At 34.5% G+C, this 18,846-nt stretch overlaps 2 protein-coding genes across 2 annotated transcripts; both read right to left on the minus strand.

The window, feature by feature from the left end:
• Positions 1 to 8,324: 8,324 nt before the first annotated feature.
• On the minus strand, positions 8,325 to 12,714 carry LOC103960361 (chaperonin CPN60-2, mitochondrial). The gene is made up of 18 exons (XM_009372824.3): positions 12,534 to 12,714; positions 12,389 to 12,413; positions 12,168 to 12,299; positions 11,702 to 11,861; positions 11,434 to 11,609; positions 11,232 to 11,327; positions 10,983 to 11,087; positions 10,789 to 10,875; positions 10,610 to 10,699; positions 10,420 to 10,500; positions 10,253 to 10,321; positions 10,067 to 10,144; positions 9,872 to 9,967; positions 9,628 to 9,727; positions 9,441 to 9,544; positions 9,041 to 9,146; positions 8,857 to 8,935; positions 8,325 to 8,756 (listed from the first exon to the last, which is right to left on the minus strand). Exons 1-18 carry the CDS (start codon positions 12,569 to 12,571, stop codon positions 8,651 to 8,653), a joined length of 1,728 nt encoding a protein of 575 aa, XP_009371099.2. The 5' UTR covers positions 12,572 to 12,714; the 3' UTR covers positions 8,325 to 8,650.
• Positions 12,715 to 15,544: 2,830 nt separating this feature from the next.
• Positions 15,545 to 16,996, minus strand: LOC103960352 (two-component response regulator 24). The gene is made up of 3 exons (XM_009372811.3): positions 16,819 to 16,996; positions 16,010 to 16,280; positions 15,545 to 15,887 (listed from the first exon to the last, which is right to left on the minus strand). Exons 2-3 carry the CDS (start codon positions 16,223 to 16,225, stop codon positions 15,708 to 15,710), a joined length of 396 nt encoding a protein of 131 aa, XP_009371086.1. The 5' UTR covers positions 16,226 to 16,280; positions 16,819 to 16,996; the 3' UTR covers positions 15,545 to 15,707.
• Between the last annotated feature and the right edge of the window lie 1,850 nt (positions 16,997 to 18,846).

Raw genomic sequence — 18,846 nt, forward strand, 5'->3', positions numbered from 1 at the left:
GTAAGTAAGTAACATACACACACACACACATATATAGAAAATTAATTTGAAAACAAATGCATATAGTAATATTTAATAATATTATTGGGTGTTCATCCCCTCCACCACTCCCCAATGAAAACCAACCATTCACTATCTTCCTCCATAGTTTAATCTTCTCTCCCTTCAATCTTAATTCAGATTATATTGCAGTTCGCACGCATCACAACCCTAATTATAGTTTAAAAAAGACTACCAAGTTTTAAATATACATAACAGGAGGCCAAATAAAAAAAAACAGGAGGCCAAATAAAGGGACAGAAATAGCATGATTGAACGTCAGTGCGATTGCTTTATTTGGAAAATGACAATTAACGGTAAACCGTCTCCAAATTCAAACTTAATTAATTAAGTAGCACGGTTATTTTTCCTCACGTAGAAATCTGTATGTCAAGTTGTCAAGAAAGCCAAAATTTATATTTTATTCCATTTTAGATCTGAACTCTACCTTTACGCGCCAACTTTAAGTATTTACTCCTTGAATTTCCACATGAATTAGCTATTTTAGGTAAGCTTACGGACTTTGCCCTGTTATAAGCATGCTTGCATTACCAAATATGAATTTTCTACGGCCAAAACGGCTGGGCCAGTTGAAAACAGTGGCGGTGGTGGATCGAAATGAGAATTTACATGATATGACCATACTATCGGTGTTCGTCGCTATTTTGTGACATGATACAAAAAAGGAATGTATAATACATTATTAGCATGTATTTCATGTCATGTAAGTCGTTTTTTCTAACTACGTGATCTAATTTCTGATTTGATCGTTTTACTCAAAGCTTTGTTTAAATTATAAGTATTTCTGATTAGGTGGTCGAATTCAAAGCTTTGTTTAAAAGGAAAACTAATGAAAAGAGCTTAAAAACTTTGTGTTTTAAAGATAAAGACAAAATAAAAGGTAAAGTGAATAGTACCAGAATTAATTTTTTAGTATAAAAATATGATTTTTCGTTAAAATAAACAGTACCGAAAATTTTTCATTAAAATTTTCTTGTGTAAATGATAAGTCTCCTACTTGTGGTGGGACGAAGCGGTTGGTAATTGAACATGGAATAGGAACACATCATTGAACTGGTTCATATTTACTGTCTCTCTGGATAGTGCCATTTCCAACAGCCACTCATCTCGACATATGAATAATATATATAGCATATACTATTTAGTGCCTAACCTAATTAAGAACTTAATCAAGCAAACGCTTGAGGGATATATATATATGACTAAAATTGTGATTAGGGTTAAGCAAATAAATCCTATGAACAGTTATAATCAGATGAATAAACTGATTTGTTTTTATCCTAAATGAGTGTAATCTTAAGCTGAACCAAAGCATACCATAATTATTGTGGTTCGATTGAAATTGGTCTTTTAAAATGAATGAGCATCCTCTTCAGATCTTCTTTGTGAAGATCCTGGAAATCCTCAAATCATGTCAGATCATCGTACATCGTGCGACTATAAATCATTTTAAATATTTTTATTTTAAATTAAATATGAATAGTACATAACGAAAATTGACCGCACGATATACGATGAACAGACACAATTTGAGGATCCTCTCAAGATCCTCCTCGTGGTTTTAAAATTACATAAGCTTAATTATTTATTATATTTTTCGAAATTTGTTATTAGCAGTTGTCCTGAAGGAATTCGATCTTTTTACTAGGTCGGTTTTACTTTAGTTCGATTATGCTAATAGTGCGAGCCTAAACTAAACAAAACCGGATGACAATATTATTACGTTAGTTCGTAAGTAATACTAAGGGTGAAGCTATAGAAACTATATGCATAAACCATATGTTGTAGATTACATGGCGATTGATGGTTGCATTTTTCTTTAATAAGGAATTCAACTATTAAATGCCACATCATGTGGTTTTTAAAAAAAATTAGAAACATGGTCTCTCTATATTTTCCTAATGCTAAACCAAAACTTGAACCCTAAACACCTATTGCGTCATCAAGGTTCTAAAATGCGCTAGGTACTATTCGGGCTGCTGGTTGGGGCCTAGCTCCTAGACGGTTAGGAGGGCGTCTAGGCAAATTTGAGTAATTCTATTATATTTTATTTAAATAAGTGTGAACTTATACTTCAAATATTTATAATTTCATCATAAACTACAAAATAAAATAACATATATATATTATAAAGTGATAAAACATAATGAAAACATGGGGAACAAGCATTTAATGTGTGTTCATTTAAGTATGCAACGTCTCTTACAATTTATTAAAAAAAAATGCAAAATAAAAGTTATCTATTTTCTGTTTAAGTGAGTTGCAACAAGTTTGGACGGAAATTTTAAAACAATGTGCGTCAACCCTTACTATAGTACACAGAAATTGAAGCTTGAAAACACAAAAATACCCTTATCTCTTCTTCTCCATTACGAATGGGGAAGTCTGGAAGAGCACGCTAGAAAAATTAAAATTCTTGACATGCAATGCATCTGCTCTACCTAAAAGATAAGGATTGTCTGCCTTCCCACTTTCCGTGTCTTCTTGTGCCCTTCTGTTTGTGTGATCATGGTTAAGTCACGTCAATATGTTATATTACTATTCATTTTTGTCTTATTATCTCTATATAAAAAACAATATAAAATGTTGACGTGACTTAACCTTGACCACATAAAACAGGAAGGCACGGAAGGGCAGACAATCCTTGTCCCTACCTAAAACCCTAAAAACAGTATCCAAACACCTACAACGTTATATATACATATATATATAGGAAACCTTTAAGGGAAGAGATCTTCATATTTTTATAAAAATTGGAATTAGTTGTTAGGTTCACATCACATCAAACTTTAACGATCCGAAACGTCTATTTTTCAAGTTGCACCTCATAGATCATCCTTGTAAAATATTAATCAAATCAGAAATGTTTAAGTCATTTAATTAAGTTCAAAGAAATTATCGAATACTTTGTTATATAAGAAACAATGAAATGTTATCTTAATCATTAAATAAGCAAATAGTTTCAGATTGAATTAAATTTTTGTAAAGATGATATATGAATCGAAACTTAAAAAATAGACAATTTTGATCGTTAAAATTCGATGTAAAGTGAACCCTACACCTAATTCCTATTTAAAAAAAAAAAAAAAAAAGAATTCCTTTGCATAAAGGGCCTATATATGTAATCGAAAAGGTCAGCTAATTTTATAATAAATATAGAAATAAGGCCTATCTTACCATCCCATGTGCTGCGACTGCGATCAGATGCTTTCTATTATATTCCCACCATAACTAAAAGATTATTAACTATATACCTATACATATATATACGTATATATATGTATGTATGTATGTATGTATACGTTGTCTGGTCGATCTCCTCTCGTCATTTGGTCAATGCCTTCTCATGCAGTGCCTCTCGCTTGGTGGACTCGATCTGGGGACCCTCCAAAAGGGCGAGGGCTACAAGACAACTTGCTTTTGGCCACCACTCTAGCACAATCATCTAAATATTTGCCGAGTCACATTCCTTTCGGGTTTGTCTCTTAGAATTATAAGTCAATAAGATCAATGATTCAAACTGAATTTTATGAGTACTGTTTCAATATCTGATATTATCTGGAAGCAGTTACTATCCTATAGTCAATGCGAATAGGAATATCACAGTAACTGTGAACATGAATTTTTATGGTTCGGTGAAAAGTAATTAAGCTGCAGTTTATTTCATCATTAGAAATGCAAATGGAAGACCTGTTCTTGCCAGCACTAGGAAACTTGGCAATGTTTGTGCGCCTATTGCAAAAGGATTATCAGATTAATTTTCTATTTTTGAAGAATTTGACGGATATTTTTGTTGAGAAATTATGTGGTTTTCGCCTTTGTGCAATGAGTTATGTGGTCTCGTCTCTTAACAATGATGTTATGTAGTCTTTCTCCTCTACCATAACTTTATGTAACCTCACTATTCAGTAATGATCAGTGTGTTCGCCGATGCAAATTTGTCACGTCCATTGTATTTTGCACTAGTTTTGTATAGGTGGCATCTGTAGTTTTGTGTTCTTGTTGTTTGTTTGCACAAATTCACATCAGAGAGCAATATTGTACCCAATTAGCACTCTATATTTGTTTTTGGAGACGATAAATGAAATACCGCTCTATTGTTTCTTGTATGTGTGTGTATGTATATAGGAAGCCTTTAAGGAAATGGATCCCTATTTTTTTTGTTTTGTAAAAATGGAGATTAGTTGTGGGGTCCACACCACATGAAACTTTAACGATCTAAACCGTTTATTTTTCAAGTTGCACCTTATAGATCATCCTTACAAAATATTAGCCAAATCAGAAGTATTTAAGACATCTAATTTGGTTCAAAGAAATTAACGAATACTTTGTTCTATAAGAAACAATAAAATTTTATCTTGATAATTAGATTGGTAAATGGTTTTGGATTGAATTGAATTTTTGTAAGGATAATCTATGAATCGAGACTTACAAAATAGACGGTTCGGATCATTGAAGTTCGATGTGGAGTGAGCTCTACACCTAATTCCAATTTTTTTAAAACAATAAATAGAGATCCCTTTGCATAAAGAGCCTGTAGGTATCTACATCCAGAGAAAATGTGCACCACCTTGGAGATTAGAAACAATTATTGAAGACATTTGGAAGCTCCAGAACTCGTTCGCCAATATTTCTTTGAAGATGTTCTGAAGGAAGTAAAAGGATTATCATATTAATTTTCTATTTTTGAAGAATTTGGCGGATATTTTTGTTGAGTAATTATGTGGTTTTCGCCTTTGTGCGATGAGTTATGTGGTCTCGTATTTTAACAATGATGTTATGTAGTCTTACTGTTCTGTCATAACTTTATGTGACCTCACTATTTAGCAATGATCGGTGTGTTCGCCGATGTAAATTTGTCATGTCTATTGTACTTTGCACTAGTTTTGTATAGGTGGCGTTTGTAGTTTTGTGTTCTTGTTGTTTGTTTGCACAAATTCACATCAGAGAGCAATATTGTACCCAATTAGCACTCTATATTTGTTTTTGGAGACGATAAATGAAATACCGCTCTATTGTTTCTTGTATGTGTGTGTATATATATAGGAAGCCTTTAAGGGAATGGATCCCTATTTTTTTTGTTTTGTAAAAATGGAGATTAGTTGTGGGGTCCACACCACATGAAACTTTAACGATCTAAACCGTCTATTTTTCAAGTTGCACCTTATAGATCATCCTTGCAAAATATTAGCCAAATTAGAAGTATTTAAGACATCTAATTTGGTTCAAAGAAATTAACGAATACTTTGTTATATAAGAAACAATAAAATTTTATCTTGATAATTAAATAAGTAAATGGTTTTGGATTGAATTGAATTTTTGTAAGGATGATCTATGAATCGAGACTTACAAAATAGACGGTTCAGATCATTGAAGTTCGATGTGGAGTGAGCTCTACACCTAATTCCAATTTTTTAAAAACAATAAATAGAGATCCCTTTGCATAAAGAGCCTGTATGCATCTACGTCCAGAGAAAATGTGCACCACCTTGGAGATTAGAAACAATTATTGAAGACATTTGGAAGCTCCAGAACTCGTTCGCCAGTATTTCTTTGAAGATGTTCTGAAGGAAGTAAAAGGATTATCATATTAATGTTCTATTTTTGAAGAATTTGACGGATATTTTTGTTGAGTAATTATGTGGTTTTCGCCTTTATGCGATGAGTTATGTGGTCTTGTCTTTTAACAATGATGTTATGTAGTCTTGCTCTTCTGTCATAACTTTATGTGACCTCATTATTTAGCAATGATCGGTGTGTTTGCCGATGCAAATTTGTCATGTCTATTGTACTTTGCACTAGTTTTGTATAGGTGGCGTCTGTAGTTTTGTGTTCTTGTTGTTTGTTTGCACAAATTCACATCAGAGAGAAATATTGTACCCAATTAGCACTCTATATTTGTTTTTGGAGACGATAAATGAAATACCGCTCTATTGTTTCTTGCATGTGTGTGTATATATATAGGAAGCCTTTAAGGGAAGGGATCCCTATTTTTTTTGTTTTGTAAAAATGGAGATTAGTTGTGGAGTCCACACCACATGAAACTTTAACGATCTAAACTATCTATTTTTCAAGTTGCACTTTATAGATCATTCTTGCAAAATATTAGCCAAATCAGAAGTATTTAAGATATCTAATTTGGTTCAAAGAAATTAACGAATACTTTGTTATATAAGAAACAATAAAATTTTATCTTGATAATTAAATAGGTAAATGGTTTTGGATTGAATTGAATTTTTGTTAGGATGATCTATGAATCGAGACTTACAAAATAGATGGTTCGGATCATTAAAGTTCGATGTGGAGTGAGCTCTACCCCTAATTCCTAATTTTTTAAAACAATAAATAGAGATCCCTTTGCATAAAGAACCTGTATGTATCTACGTCCAGAGAAAATGTGCACCACCTTGGAGATTGGAAACAATTATTGACATTTGGAAGCTCCAGAACTCGTTCACCAGTATTTCTTTGAAGATGTTCTGAAGGAAGTAAAATTTTTATTTTTTTTGGTAAACTGAAGGAAGTAAACTTTGTGCCCGACTATCACTAACATTGGTCACTCCTTGGATGAAACTTATGCTTGGGACCATACCAGTCCTACCTCTGTTCGATACACACTTCCTCTTTATCGTATGATATGGGTTGTGTAAGAGGTTTTAACACCTATTCGCTGTTGTATTTCTCTTTCAGCATCTAAAAAATGGCATTAACTAGAATTTTTAAGGATTTTTATTTATATGTTTTTATGTTCTAAGTTGAAGAATGCGTTTATGAGGTTTTGTATCTCTAGAAAAGTGTAGTTACTCATGCACACATGTTTAAATCGTACAAAGGTAAACATTACAACATAAAACAATCCATTTTATCTTTTGTTTTCTGATGTTGCACTTCTCTTTTTGTATATATTTGTATCAAACTAGGCGATTGATACATGGTCTTATGTTCAATTTTCAATTGCCTATGTTAAAGACCACGTTAAAAGTTTTTAACTCTGCACTTAATTAAGTTGCTTATTAAGAGATAGTAACTTTCATGACAAGGATACACTGATACGGAACGTTACAATAACAGTGTACTCGTGTCATGAAAGTTCTTCTCATATATAATTTAAAACTTATATAGAGTGTAGATTTCGTGTCTAGGGAAGTATAAATCTTCAATAAAGATCTTCAAATACACGAAGCTATGAAAAAAAAAATAACAAAGAGGAAAATTTCTATGAACATAAGGAGTCTTCTTCTTCCGAAGGGGTGCAGACGTGGCCATGTTGGTGAGTTCACCAACTAATCCGGATCCTCATCAGATCCTCTTTGTGAGAATCTTGGAAATCTGTTAATCGTGTTCGTTTATCATAAATCGTGGGATCAGAAATTATTTTAAATATTTTTATTTAAAATTAAATACAAACAGTACTTGACAAAAATTGACCACACAATGTACGAGAATATAAACGATTTACGGATCCCCACGCACCAAAAGAATCCGGAGAGTACCTCTTGGTTCACCAACATTTTAGTACCATATGGGTGACCAACTTATCTTCCTCCCTTCTCACGACCACCAAACTGCTTTAATATGCTTCTTGTTTGTCCTTAAATAATTGGTCACCGACTCACCAAGTGCTTCATGCCCACATAACATAAGGTTTTGATTATTCCCAGACTCCACATTTCTAGCTGTGATGGCTCCAACCTCCATCCATCTATCAAGGAACAAGAAAAGAAATAAAGGCTTTATTCTCTACTTTTATTCATGCATTTCTTTACACTAATACACTTGAATTATGTAATCTTATAAATCATGAAAGAATTCACAAAACATGCAATCTTCAACAATCATCTTGCATTTCTTATAAAGCTCTTTTTTTTTATTTTCCTCCCTTGATTTTCTATTAACTTACTCAATTCAAAAATTAGGATAACATGACAGTATGATGTGAAAATGAGATCGAAAATCACCACAAGAGAAAGTGACTTTCGCGTACTCCTATCTCCCCATCCACACTCAAATTTGTCGTAAAAAATAATTTCCTCGCATTTCTTTTCACCTATCCTCGACTGTGATTTATTCAATCAAAAGGCTAAATTTAACAAGAACGTGCAAGAGGGAAAAAAAAAGATGTGAAAATCCTCTGTTTCTATCATTTTGAACTGAATAACTTAAAAAACAATCGAGAAGCAAAAACAAGAGGATTGAGTGTAAAAAACACCGGGAGTATAACTTACTAACTCTATAATAGTAGCGCACAAGCGCTAAACAATTAATACGACACTAACCACACATTCATACGTACTTTTATTATCAAATTTTTTTTTCTCTCACAATTAACACTAACAAAGTTGCAGATGAAAACAAAATCCTCTGTCAAATGAGAAATAAATACCCATCAGAGACTACAACCGGTGTAAAACGCTACTGCACAGTTAATCCCTCACTATGATTACATTCATGTTCAGCCTCCAATACCATTCAAAAAGAAAAAGCTATAAATTTGAGAAATTGGAGAACTCAGTTTCAAAATAAACGACACGAGGAAGGTTAGGAGCCGAACAAGACAGCCTCTAGTAAATTCAGCATGCCGATACAACATCTAGTAATCCATGCCTCCCATGCCTCCTCCCATTGCAGGGGTTTCCTTCTCGTCCTTTGGAAGCTCGACGACAACTGCCTCGGTAGTGGTCATCAACGAGGAAACACTGCAACAGCGACACAAATTTCAGATCTTTGCTCTAAGAATGTCATTTAAAAAAAAAACAAGGAAAATCACGAGGAGCTTCAAGGCTTTATATGGATTACCTTGCAGCATCCACCAAGGCGGTTCTAATGACTTTCAATGGATCGATGATCCCTGCCTTTATCATGTCAACATATTCACCTGAAAGGAGTAGAGAACGAATAAATCCTTCTACATATTTTACAGTACTAGACACAGGTGAAGCCACCAGTTATCATGTTTGTTCGATGGTTAAAAAGAACCAACCTTTAGCTGCATCATATCCAAGGTCAGGATTATCCTGCTCTAGTAGTTTGCCAACGACAACAGCCCCCTCGACTCCAGCATTAGAAGCGATTGTGGATACAGGCATCTAAAAGATAATGAAACCAAATGATAAGATTAAAATGTATATGATCCATTAGCAATTGATTACTTAGCTTTGTGTATTTTTTTAATTGATAATCTGAAAGCATTTGGAATTCCTAATTTATGAAACTATTGAAGACTAGGTTGACATTTCATATTTTCCCCTTACTTAAAAAGGACTTCTTGCTAGTCTGAGCATGACTAGCATGAAGCTTAAAGCTACACTAAGTTTATTTGAATTACAAAAAGACCCCAAGAGAATGAGAAATATACAAAATAACTGTTTTTTTATTGATACCTTTAGAGCATTCTGAATTATTTGAACACCGATCTTTTGATCAAAGTTCGCAGTCACCAGTTTGTCCAGCTCTTTTGAAGCATATAGAAGGGCGGCACCACCACCTGCATATTGCAAGCTATTAATTACCATAAGATAACACAATTCAAACAAGACGAGCCAAACGCATTTCTAGAAGACAACTTACCGGGTACAATTCCTTCCTCTACAGCAGCCTTGGTGGCGTTTAGAGCATCAGTTACTCTATCCTTCTTTTCACTAACTTCCGCTTCGCTAGCTCCACCAATCTACAGAGTAAATCTCAATCAGACTTGTTTTCAGTAGAAACAGTGATTAGAATAAGACGTTTTAGAAATTAGATCTGTCACCCTAGACTCTAGACCAATAGAAGGGACAGAAAACAGTTGACAATTTTCAAAAGGAAAATTAACCTTTAAGACGGCAACACCACCAGAAAGCTTTGCAAGGCGCTCTTGTAACTTCTCTTTGTCATAATCAGAAGTGCTCAATTCAATTGATGATCTCAGCTGTCACAACAATCAAAGTCCACACATCACGTTAACAAACACAACGAAACACAAAATAGTTGTTTGAAGAGATTAAACAAAGAGAAGTAGCAAAAAAACCTGTTCACATCTTTCTTCAATGGCTTTCTTGTCACCAGCCCCATCAAGAATGACTGTGTCATCTTTTGATACCGTAATCTACAATACCAAGACCACGCAAGTCATTAAACATTTCAACTTATTTAAAGCAGAAACTGAGACACCAAGATTAGGAACACATGCTAATACACAGTTGGTATATCTCACCCTTTTGCATGTTCCAAGTGTTTCTATTCCCACTTTTTCGATGTTCAGACCAAGCTCTTCAGTTATTACCTAAAAACCCAAAGAAAAAGAAAACAAAGTGGTTCACTTGACATCCTCCTAATAATGTGAACTTTTCGAGGAGAAGTGAAGAATACATATCAAGTTACCTGGGCTCCCGTAAGAACGGCTAGGTCCTGCAAATTTGCCTTCCTGTTTTCTCCAAATCCAGGGGCTTTAATTGCACAAACCTTCAAGCCATCAAAAGAATCATATCAGGACATATGAAGTCTATATAGACAATCAACACTTCTAATATCGGATGCATAATCAGCACATAATATAAAATACAAGCATCACCTTAATTCCAGCACGAAGCTTGTTTATAATGAGCGTTGCAAGTGCTTCACTTTCCACATCTTCAGCAACAATTACAAGAGGTCTTTGTTTCTGAGAACACACATCAAATCAGGCAACGCAATCATAGAAGCAATAGCACATTCACAAGATTCCAACAATACCACCAAAGAAACCCTTACCTGCAAGGCCAGCTCTAATATTTTCACTATAGAATTCAAATTTGAGAGTTTCTTCTCATGGATTAGGACAAGTGGATCTTCTAATTCCTGTAAAAATCAAAATGTCTAGTGAGTAAGCACAATGAAGCCGTTTTACAAAAGTGTGATAATTACCATGAAACTAGAACAGTGACAAATAATGATAAACTGCTTACACATTTTTGGTTCTTTGGATTGGTGATGAAGTAGGGGGATATGTAGCCCCTATCCAGCTTCATTCCTTCAACGACCTCCAATTCATTATACAGTGTTTTTCCATCCTGAAATAATTCAACAGGAAAACAAAATTAGAAACAGATTATGTAGAGAATGCGAAAGCTCCAATGTGCCACCACATACCATAATACAATACTACTCACAGAAAATTATAGGAAACAGGGAAAGATTCTATGAAGGCAACTTACAGCTATGGTAATAACACCCTCTTTGCCAACTTTCTCCATAGCCTTAGCTATTAGCTCGCCAATTTCTCTCTCTCCGTTTGCTGATATTGTACCAACCTGTTCAAAGGAAAAGAATTCACATGAGCAACAAACTCATTACCATAAATTTAGACATTCATATTATTTCTCTCAATTCTCAATTAAAAAAAAAAAAAAAGCAAACCTGAGCTATTTCTTCAGATGTGCTGATCATCCTAGCTCTACTCTTCAAGTTTGCAACAACAGAATCAACTGCCATTGAAATGCCTCGTCTTAGGTCCATAGCATTCATTCCAGCCGCCACTGACTTGCATCCTTCAGTAAATATAGCACGAGTAAGGACTGTAGCACAAGTGGTACCTGCAAACACAAATAACAACATTTGCATCACTATCTTCACAATCAGCCAAGATTTTACAAACAGTTGTACATAAAATGTAAAGAACACTCACCATCTCCTGCTGCATCGTTTGTCGCATTGGCAACCTGCTTTACAAGACTAGCACCAATGTTCTTCACTTTATCTTTGAACTCAATACTCTTTGCTACAGTGACACCATCCTTTGTCACTTTTGGGGCACCAAAGCTTTGTTCCAGAACAACATTGCGCCCCTATCAAAAATCAAGCATGAACAACAACCATCATAATAAGTCAGATGGAATTGAAGACTGAGGGAACAAAGAAACAAACTCAATTCACTACTTACAATTGCAGGAATTACCAAAATGAATAAACAAAATACGATATCCAACAAATCTCAGAGTTTATTAAACTACCCATAGATCATCAAGATTTAAACATATGAATATGAGAACTCAAAGCAAAAAATTGCTACCAATATACAGATTATTGTTCCAAACCATAGCCAGAATGCAATCAACCAATATAAACAAATCAAGAATGAAAAAGTCACGTACTTTCGGCCCCATTGTGACTTTGACAGCATCAGCGAGCTCTTCCACACCCCTAAGCATCCCGGCCCGGGCTTCAACACCGAATCTGATTTCTTTCGCCGCATAGTTCCTCCTCGAAATCAATTTACTGCCAATCTGAACAGTAAGGAAAACAAAACCCCACATCAAAACACAATTAAGCAATAAAAAATCACAACTTCAAATAGATAAGGAAGAACAAGTACCTGTTGAGAACTGTTCCTAGCCAACCTGCAACCACAAAGCAATGAAATTCAGAAAATGCGAGCGACCCAGATGAGAAAACAATCAAAGACGGTGACTTTTGGGGACAAGTTCGAATTTTGACAGAGGCAAGATGGGAGTACATACCTGGCTTTGGAGGCAAGGTTAGTGGCGAAGCGATACATGATTGATGAAGTTGCAGAGCACCTTAGAGAGAGAAAGAAGGTACGCAATCAGGAAAAGGCGAGGCGAGAGAGAGAGAGAGAGAGAGAGAGAGAGAGATGGGGAGAGAGCAGGAGAGTATAAAATGTGCAGCAGAGAAGGGTCTAGAAGCATTTGGTTAGGGTTTAGGGTTTTGGGGACCAGTTACTATTGCTGAAAGCCACGGACCCTGATGGGCCTTCTACGCAGGCCTGTTTACCTGAGTTTCCTTTTTCTTTTCAATTCATGATATTCATTTCTTTTAAGTACAATTTATGTGAATATTATACCGTGAAACTATTATTTAACGGTCACATACAATTCATGCAAATATATATAAACTAGGAAACCAAATCTTACCGTTAAAATTATAATTGTATTAGATACATATAAGTATTGTAATCAAATCATCATTTAAATACTTTTTCAATATATAATGTGATAACAAAAGTCACTGGTCTTGTGATTGATGAGAATGCTCCTATAACACTCAAGTGAATCCAAGTTCACGTTTGGGCTAGGCATAAAATGCGAACGAAGCGTAGTTTTGTGGATCTCGCTTAACAGAGAAAACACCTTAACAGAATATACATCTAAGATACGCGTAATTCAGCAACATAATGGATTTCTTAGCCCAACAAAACTAGATAAGGAATAATCTCGCACCAATGATATTACAATCCCTATTGTCGCGACCTAGGCCACAAGATTTGATGTGGTTAAGAGGCTTCCCTAAAGGAGACTCTTAATAGTTGCCCACTATCACATCTCCTTAATTGGCTTAATGGGCGTTAATAGAGGCTCAAACCAACCAATTAATAATAGTTAGCTACTCGTGCCTCATACAATCGTCTTCAAACTCATGTTTAATACTATATAAAGGAATGACCATCAACCAAGGAAAGATAATTGTTCATCTACCAATAAACTTAGAGCTTTCAAATTTATTTCATCTATTGAGTCTAACTTAGGCTTCGGAACTCACACCATACCAATGTAACAAGAACTAACTTGTCTTTATATTTCTTAATTGCATAATTATTAGAGTAATTTTACGCTTGCGTGAAGTTTGTTCACCACGTACTATTCATTCAGTTTTGATGTAAGTTCTTATTCTTCTATATTTCTTCTGAGTTCTGGTACAAAATATCACACTTCTCTTTTCAAATTGTAAGACTTTTTGTATGGCATAATATCTTAATTTATCAATTTTCAACTGCCAATTAAATTGACTCGGTGTAAGCCTACGGGAATGTTGTTAGAGTTGCAAAATTAGCACTTCAGTGCAATTATATTAGCAATAAAGAAATGAGAGTTTTGACGAAACACTATTGGTACTGTTTACTTTTAACAAAAAACCACATTTTACCTCTAGTACTAATTACCACACCTTTATTTGTCCCTTTTTATTAAAATTAAAGTTTTTTTTTTAGTTTTTCGTTAGTTTTTCTTAAAGAAAGGGAGCTCCCCTTCGTTAAAGCTTGATTTAACATGCCGTATTAAACAGTAGCTTGAAAATTCCTCGACTTTACAAATCGTGAGGGTTTAAGTCCCTCTATTCCCAAAACCTCCAGTTGACTATCTAATTATTTTATTTATTTTAATTTTATCATTTTGTTAGCAAATCAAATCAAAATTCGTTTTATTTATCATTCTTATCTTCCCATTTTTTTAGCAATTTGAAAGAAGAAAAAAAAGGAGACAATGGCAAATCACAGTTGTCAACCTCTTTCGGGCTCAAAGAGGTTATCGGGAATTTCACTCTACCCGTGGCCACAATCATCCAAACTCACCAGCTCGGAACATCAAATCCGGGACCTTCCACAATTTGTTATATTTCTCATTAATTCTCATTCTACTCTTTTATGCCATTTCTATTAAACTAGCATCAAATTATTTATGCTACTCCACTTAATTTATATAACTCACGCCGGATAGCTTATGCACTCCAAACCCTCGGTATTATTAGTCGGGTTGCTGGAATAAAACCATGCTAGCTTTTTCTTCATCCCTCTATCATGGATTACTCCATAACTTTCCCTAGCCATCATCTCAACCAGTATTCCTCTCTCTCTCTCTCTCTCTCTCTCTCTCTCTCTCTCTCTCTCGATGAAGAAGGAATTGGGGTTTGGGGTGTGCGATTGTGTATGGTTGTTGGGAATGGGGATTGGGTGGTGGAATAAGTTGGACTTAGGGCTAATAGATGAAGAGGCCATCGACCTGCATTTGCATATGCTTATGACAAACATCCACGGTGGCAGTGGCTGCGTCTGGATCAGAAGTGGTAGTTTCTAGTATTTTGCCTATCAATTCGACGGGCTCTAAAACCAAATTTGATTTTAAATAGTGGAACTTGGTGCCATTAAATGTTCTTCAATCTCTTTTTTATGAAGTAGATGAACATCACAATCTTTGATTCTTTGTGCAACACAACTTTCATTAATAGGAGGAAGAAGTACAGACAAAAACAAGTCATGATGAACTAAGTGTTTTTTTTTTTTTTTTTTTTTAAAAAAAAAAAATTGAGAACAAGTCTGATCAATTCTCTTTAATTTGTTTATTCTCTTAAAAAATAGACATTAATTTTCTTTTACTGAAAAATCAAGTTTTTAATCTAATACTTCACCAAACGTATCATTAAATAATCAATAGACATGTCAAGGGTTAGACTCATTTCAATGTAACAAAAAAACAAAATTCATCAAAAAACAAAATTCATCAAGTTGAAGAATATTTGTTTTTAACCCGAGTGGTTTGAAGGAGTTGAAGTCCGTATTTCTTAACATACAAGAATGTGATTCAAACTCAATTTCATACGTTAGAACAGTTTAAATTTTAGAATATCGCATTGTAAAAGAAATATAAAAAAACAAACAAATGGCCTTACATTCATATTGCAAGACCAGCCACAGCAACACACCAAAGGAACAAAATTAAGAAAGAGCAAAGCGTATGGATAAGTAAAACTTTCTCATATATATTGATTAATCAGCTGCTCTCAATTGTTAATCACACTTAAACAACAATGATTTCAAGAACTACTTGATGGTGAGAGGGTTACATTTAAGTACATGACCTTTTTTCCCTTCTTAATACTAATGAATCCTTGAAATAATTAATTCAAACATGGAGATTAACCTTATGGAGGATGGAAACTAGCTTAGCAGGGGTTAATGGTTTCTCTTGGTAATCATCTAAGCCTGCCTCTATAAATTCTTTCGTGTCTTCACTGAGAGACGAATGCGACGAAACACCTGCAATCGTACTTCGAATTCCCATCGCACGCAGCATCCTCGTTGCCTATAATTCAAAAGCAAAAACAAACAAAACAAAAAAAATCAGTAACATTAACAGGTAAATTTAGAATAAACTTTCCAGGATTTTATGTCTTTATTTACATGAAAAAAAGAGAAGAAATTTACCTCAATGCCATTCATGACAGGCATGTCCATGTCCATGAGAATAAGGTCAAAATGTTTCCCTGAGCAGTGGACATCAATGGCTTCTTTCCCGTTCCCTACAACCTGGTTTTCTATGCCAAAGTTTTCCAGTAGTTTGTGGTGAATTCTTTGGTTGACTATGCTATCGTCTACAACAAGCGCCATCATCTTCGTGGTTGCGTTTTTGCTCTTCAACATTTTCGTTCTTTCAAACTTGTGTTTTCCAACAGTTTGTGGTGAATTCTTTGGTTTCCTGTATAACACAGCAGCAGACAGTGTTAAAAATCTGCTTTAATTAATAGCTTAATATACGAAATCAAAAAAGAAATTTGTGTATATATAGAAAGGAAAGCAGGCTTGCCTTCGAGATTTCCTTAGCAAAAGGAACCAAAACAAAAGACCAATATTTTCAGCATTAATATGCACGAGAGTGGTTAATCTTAGGAGGTCAGATACAATTTGGAGCCTTGAAATATCCAAATTATTTCCTATCATGAGTTCTTTCACAGATGTAATTCAGTAATTGTATGCTATTAATAATTATTTTTCACCTTGCAAAAATTGGTTGAAACTGCATTCTTGTTTATTACAAGTAGTATCACCACACTAGGGGGGGGGGGGGGGGGGGTGTTGAGAAGGAAAATTTAAACTTGGACGCAATAAATTAAAAAAGAACGCCCTATCAACCAGGGCAATCCGCCACAAGACTTTACGTTGTTTTCTAAGTCAAGCGCTAATTAAGCCAAAGAAAAGCCCGAAAAAATTGTCTAAGACAAGGATTTAGTAGGTACCTTAAGATAAAGCTGAGATTTCTGCAAGTGATCTAAGAATGGTGAGACTTCTGCTATGATTGTGAGGCAGAAGATAAAGCAAAAAGCTGGTTTTTTCTACTGTTGTTCCATGCGGCAATTTCAATCTTTTTATAAAAAAAACGGCAGCAGAAACTGGAGAAAAAGGATCCTCTACTAAAAACCAAAAAAAAAAAAAAGGGGGGAAAAGGATGAAAGTGGCCATGTGGGGATACAGAGTATCACTTGGATTTAGTTGAAAATCTCAAAAATCTAAAATGGTGATTCTTTCCTTAATTGTTGATATGCATAAATCAGACGCTTCTACCTTCTTTCAGGACATCTTTGCATCATTTGAATTATGTGGATGACAGCAAGGTAAAAAGAAAGACGATAGTTGTATACTTATTGGAGCTGTGAGTTAGGTCGGTTGATAAGTTTAAAGCTTAGTACTATTCGTTCTCTTACACTCAAGTTCGAATCTTTATCTTCATAAATTAGATCATAATGATTTAGATTTTAGAATATCTCGCCTTGTAGCATTTAATAGCCCCAAATTTGCTTTTCGTATAATTTAGGAAACCAAATCAGGAAGTACAAAAGTATTACCATTGCCATGTGATCCAACACGGCATTCAACTTTCATACTTTGAAATTTTACCTTTTTTGGTTTTCACTTCTTTAGGAATCATATCAGCTTCTCGACTGGAAAATGAGTCTGAAAAGCCATTGTCAATATATATTCGTAATCAAGAATATCGTTTCTTAAGCTGCAGGTTTATTATGAGATCTATTTTCTTTTCTTACAACAAGATTCGAATTCAAGACTTATCGTTTTTTACCTATTGTTCCTAGTACACCAACTAGCTTTTAGTTTAATTGTATTTCTCCACCTACTTTTAAACAAATTGTTTTACGTGATATAGATAACGTATCATTTTACGTTACACTTCAAAACATTTAGGGTAAATACAAATTATGTGTGAGTGAAACATGTGATGCGTTTACCCTTTGAATGTAAGTGAAACACGTGACGCATAATGTAAGTAGAACACGTGACCAATGTGTTTACTACATAATAACGCTCTGAGTGTGAGTGAAATGCGTGATGTGTTTACACTCCGTGTGCAAGTGCAACACATAATAAGTCATGTAGATAGCAACGTTATAAGTACAAAAGAAATTCGTAGGGGCATACATTTTCTATATTCCTAGTAAAAATAGTAGTGCTAGTAGTTTCTCATCTTTGCTGTTTTGGTTGACAAACTTTGCAAAAAGACATGCACAACTCTGCCTGATCATTATGTGACATAAATGGTGAAGGTTATGTGTCACTGTAATTGGACTAAATATCTATTGATGCCATAAACCATTTGCTGTTTGGCATGACAAAATTTAAAAGAAAAAAAGCGCTCACAACTCCACCAGGTCATTAGGCGTCTGAAAATGAAAAAAAAAAAAAAACTGATACGCCCTTGATCAATGATGAGAAATTTTTTCTATTTCCAGTTTATATGCAATCATCGATAAGAGAAAACAAAATGCGTAATCGTATACAATCAATGATAGACAAAAAAATCTCGTGTATTCAGCGATAGAGACGCACCACATGGGGGCTTAAAAAGGAAAGAAAGAGACTATTCATTCTATAGGCACAAAATACACTCAACAAAAATATTTTTGGAGATTTTGACGTGATTGTGTAAAAGTCTAGTAGATGAAGTTATGTTTTTTAATGATGGTCCCAAATATGCTTCTAAAATGTCGATACACAGCTGTGCCCTTAGCATTTTCAACTTTTCACCACCAATATATACATGCTTGGATCATATCTATTGTTGTTTTGGTGTTGTAGGCACACTGGTAGAGTGAGTTTCTTGTGTATTTCATTTAAGAGGCCAACATACAATTTTGGCACTCTTTGTGTGTTTATATCTAAAGGGCAATCTCACATCAGATAATATAAAAATAATTCGGTGGATTGTTATGAATCTAGAGACCAAATAATAGTTTTCATGTTGTGATTATCCT

This window comes from the organism of the source record quoted next, unplaced genomic scaffold (genome assembly GCF_019419815.1).
Source record: "Pyrus x bretschneideri cultivar Hongxiangsu unplaced genomic scaffold, Pyrus_bretschneideri_v1 Contig10, whole genome shotgun sequence".
Taxonomy (NCBI): Eukaryota; Viridiplantae; Streptophyta; class Magnoliopsida; order Rosales; family Rosaceae; genus Pyrus; species Pyrus x bretschneideri.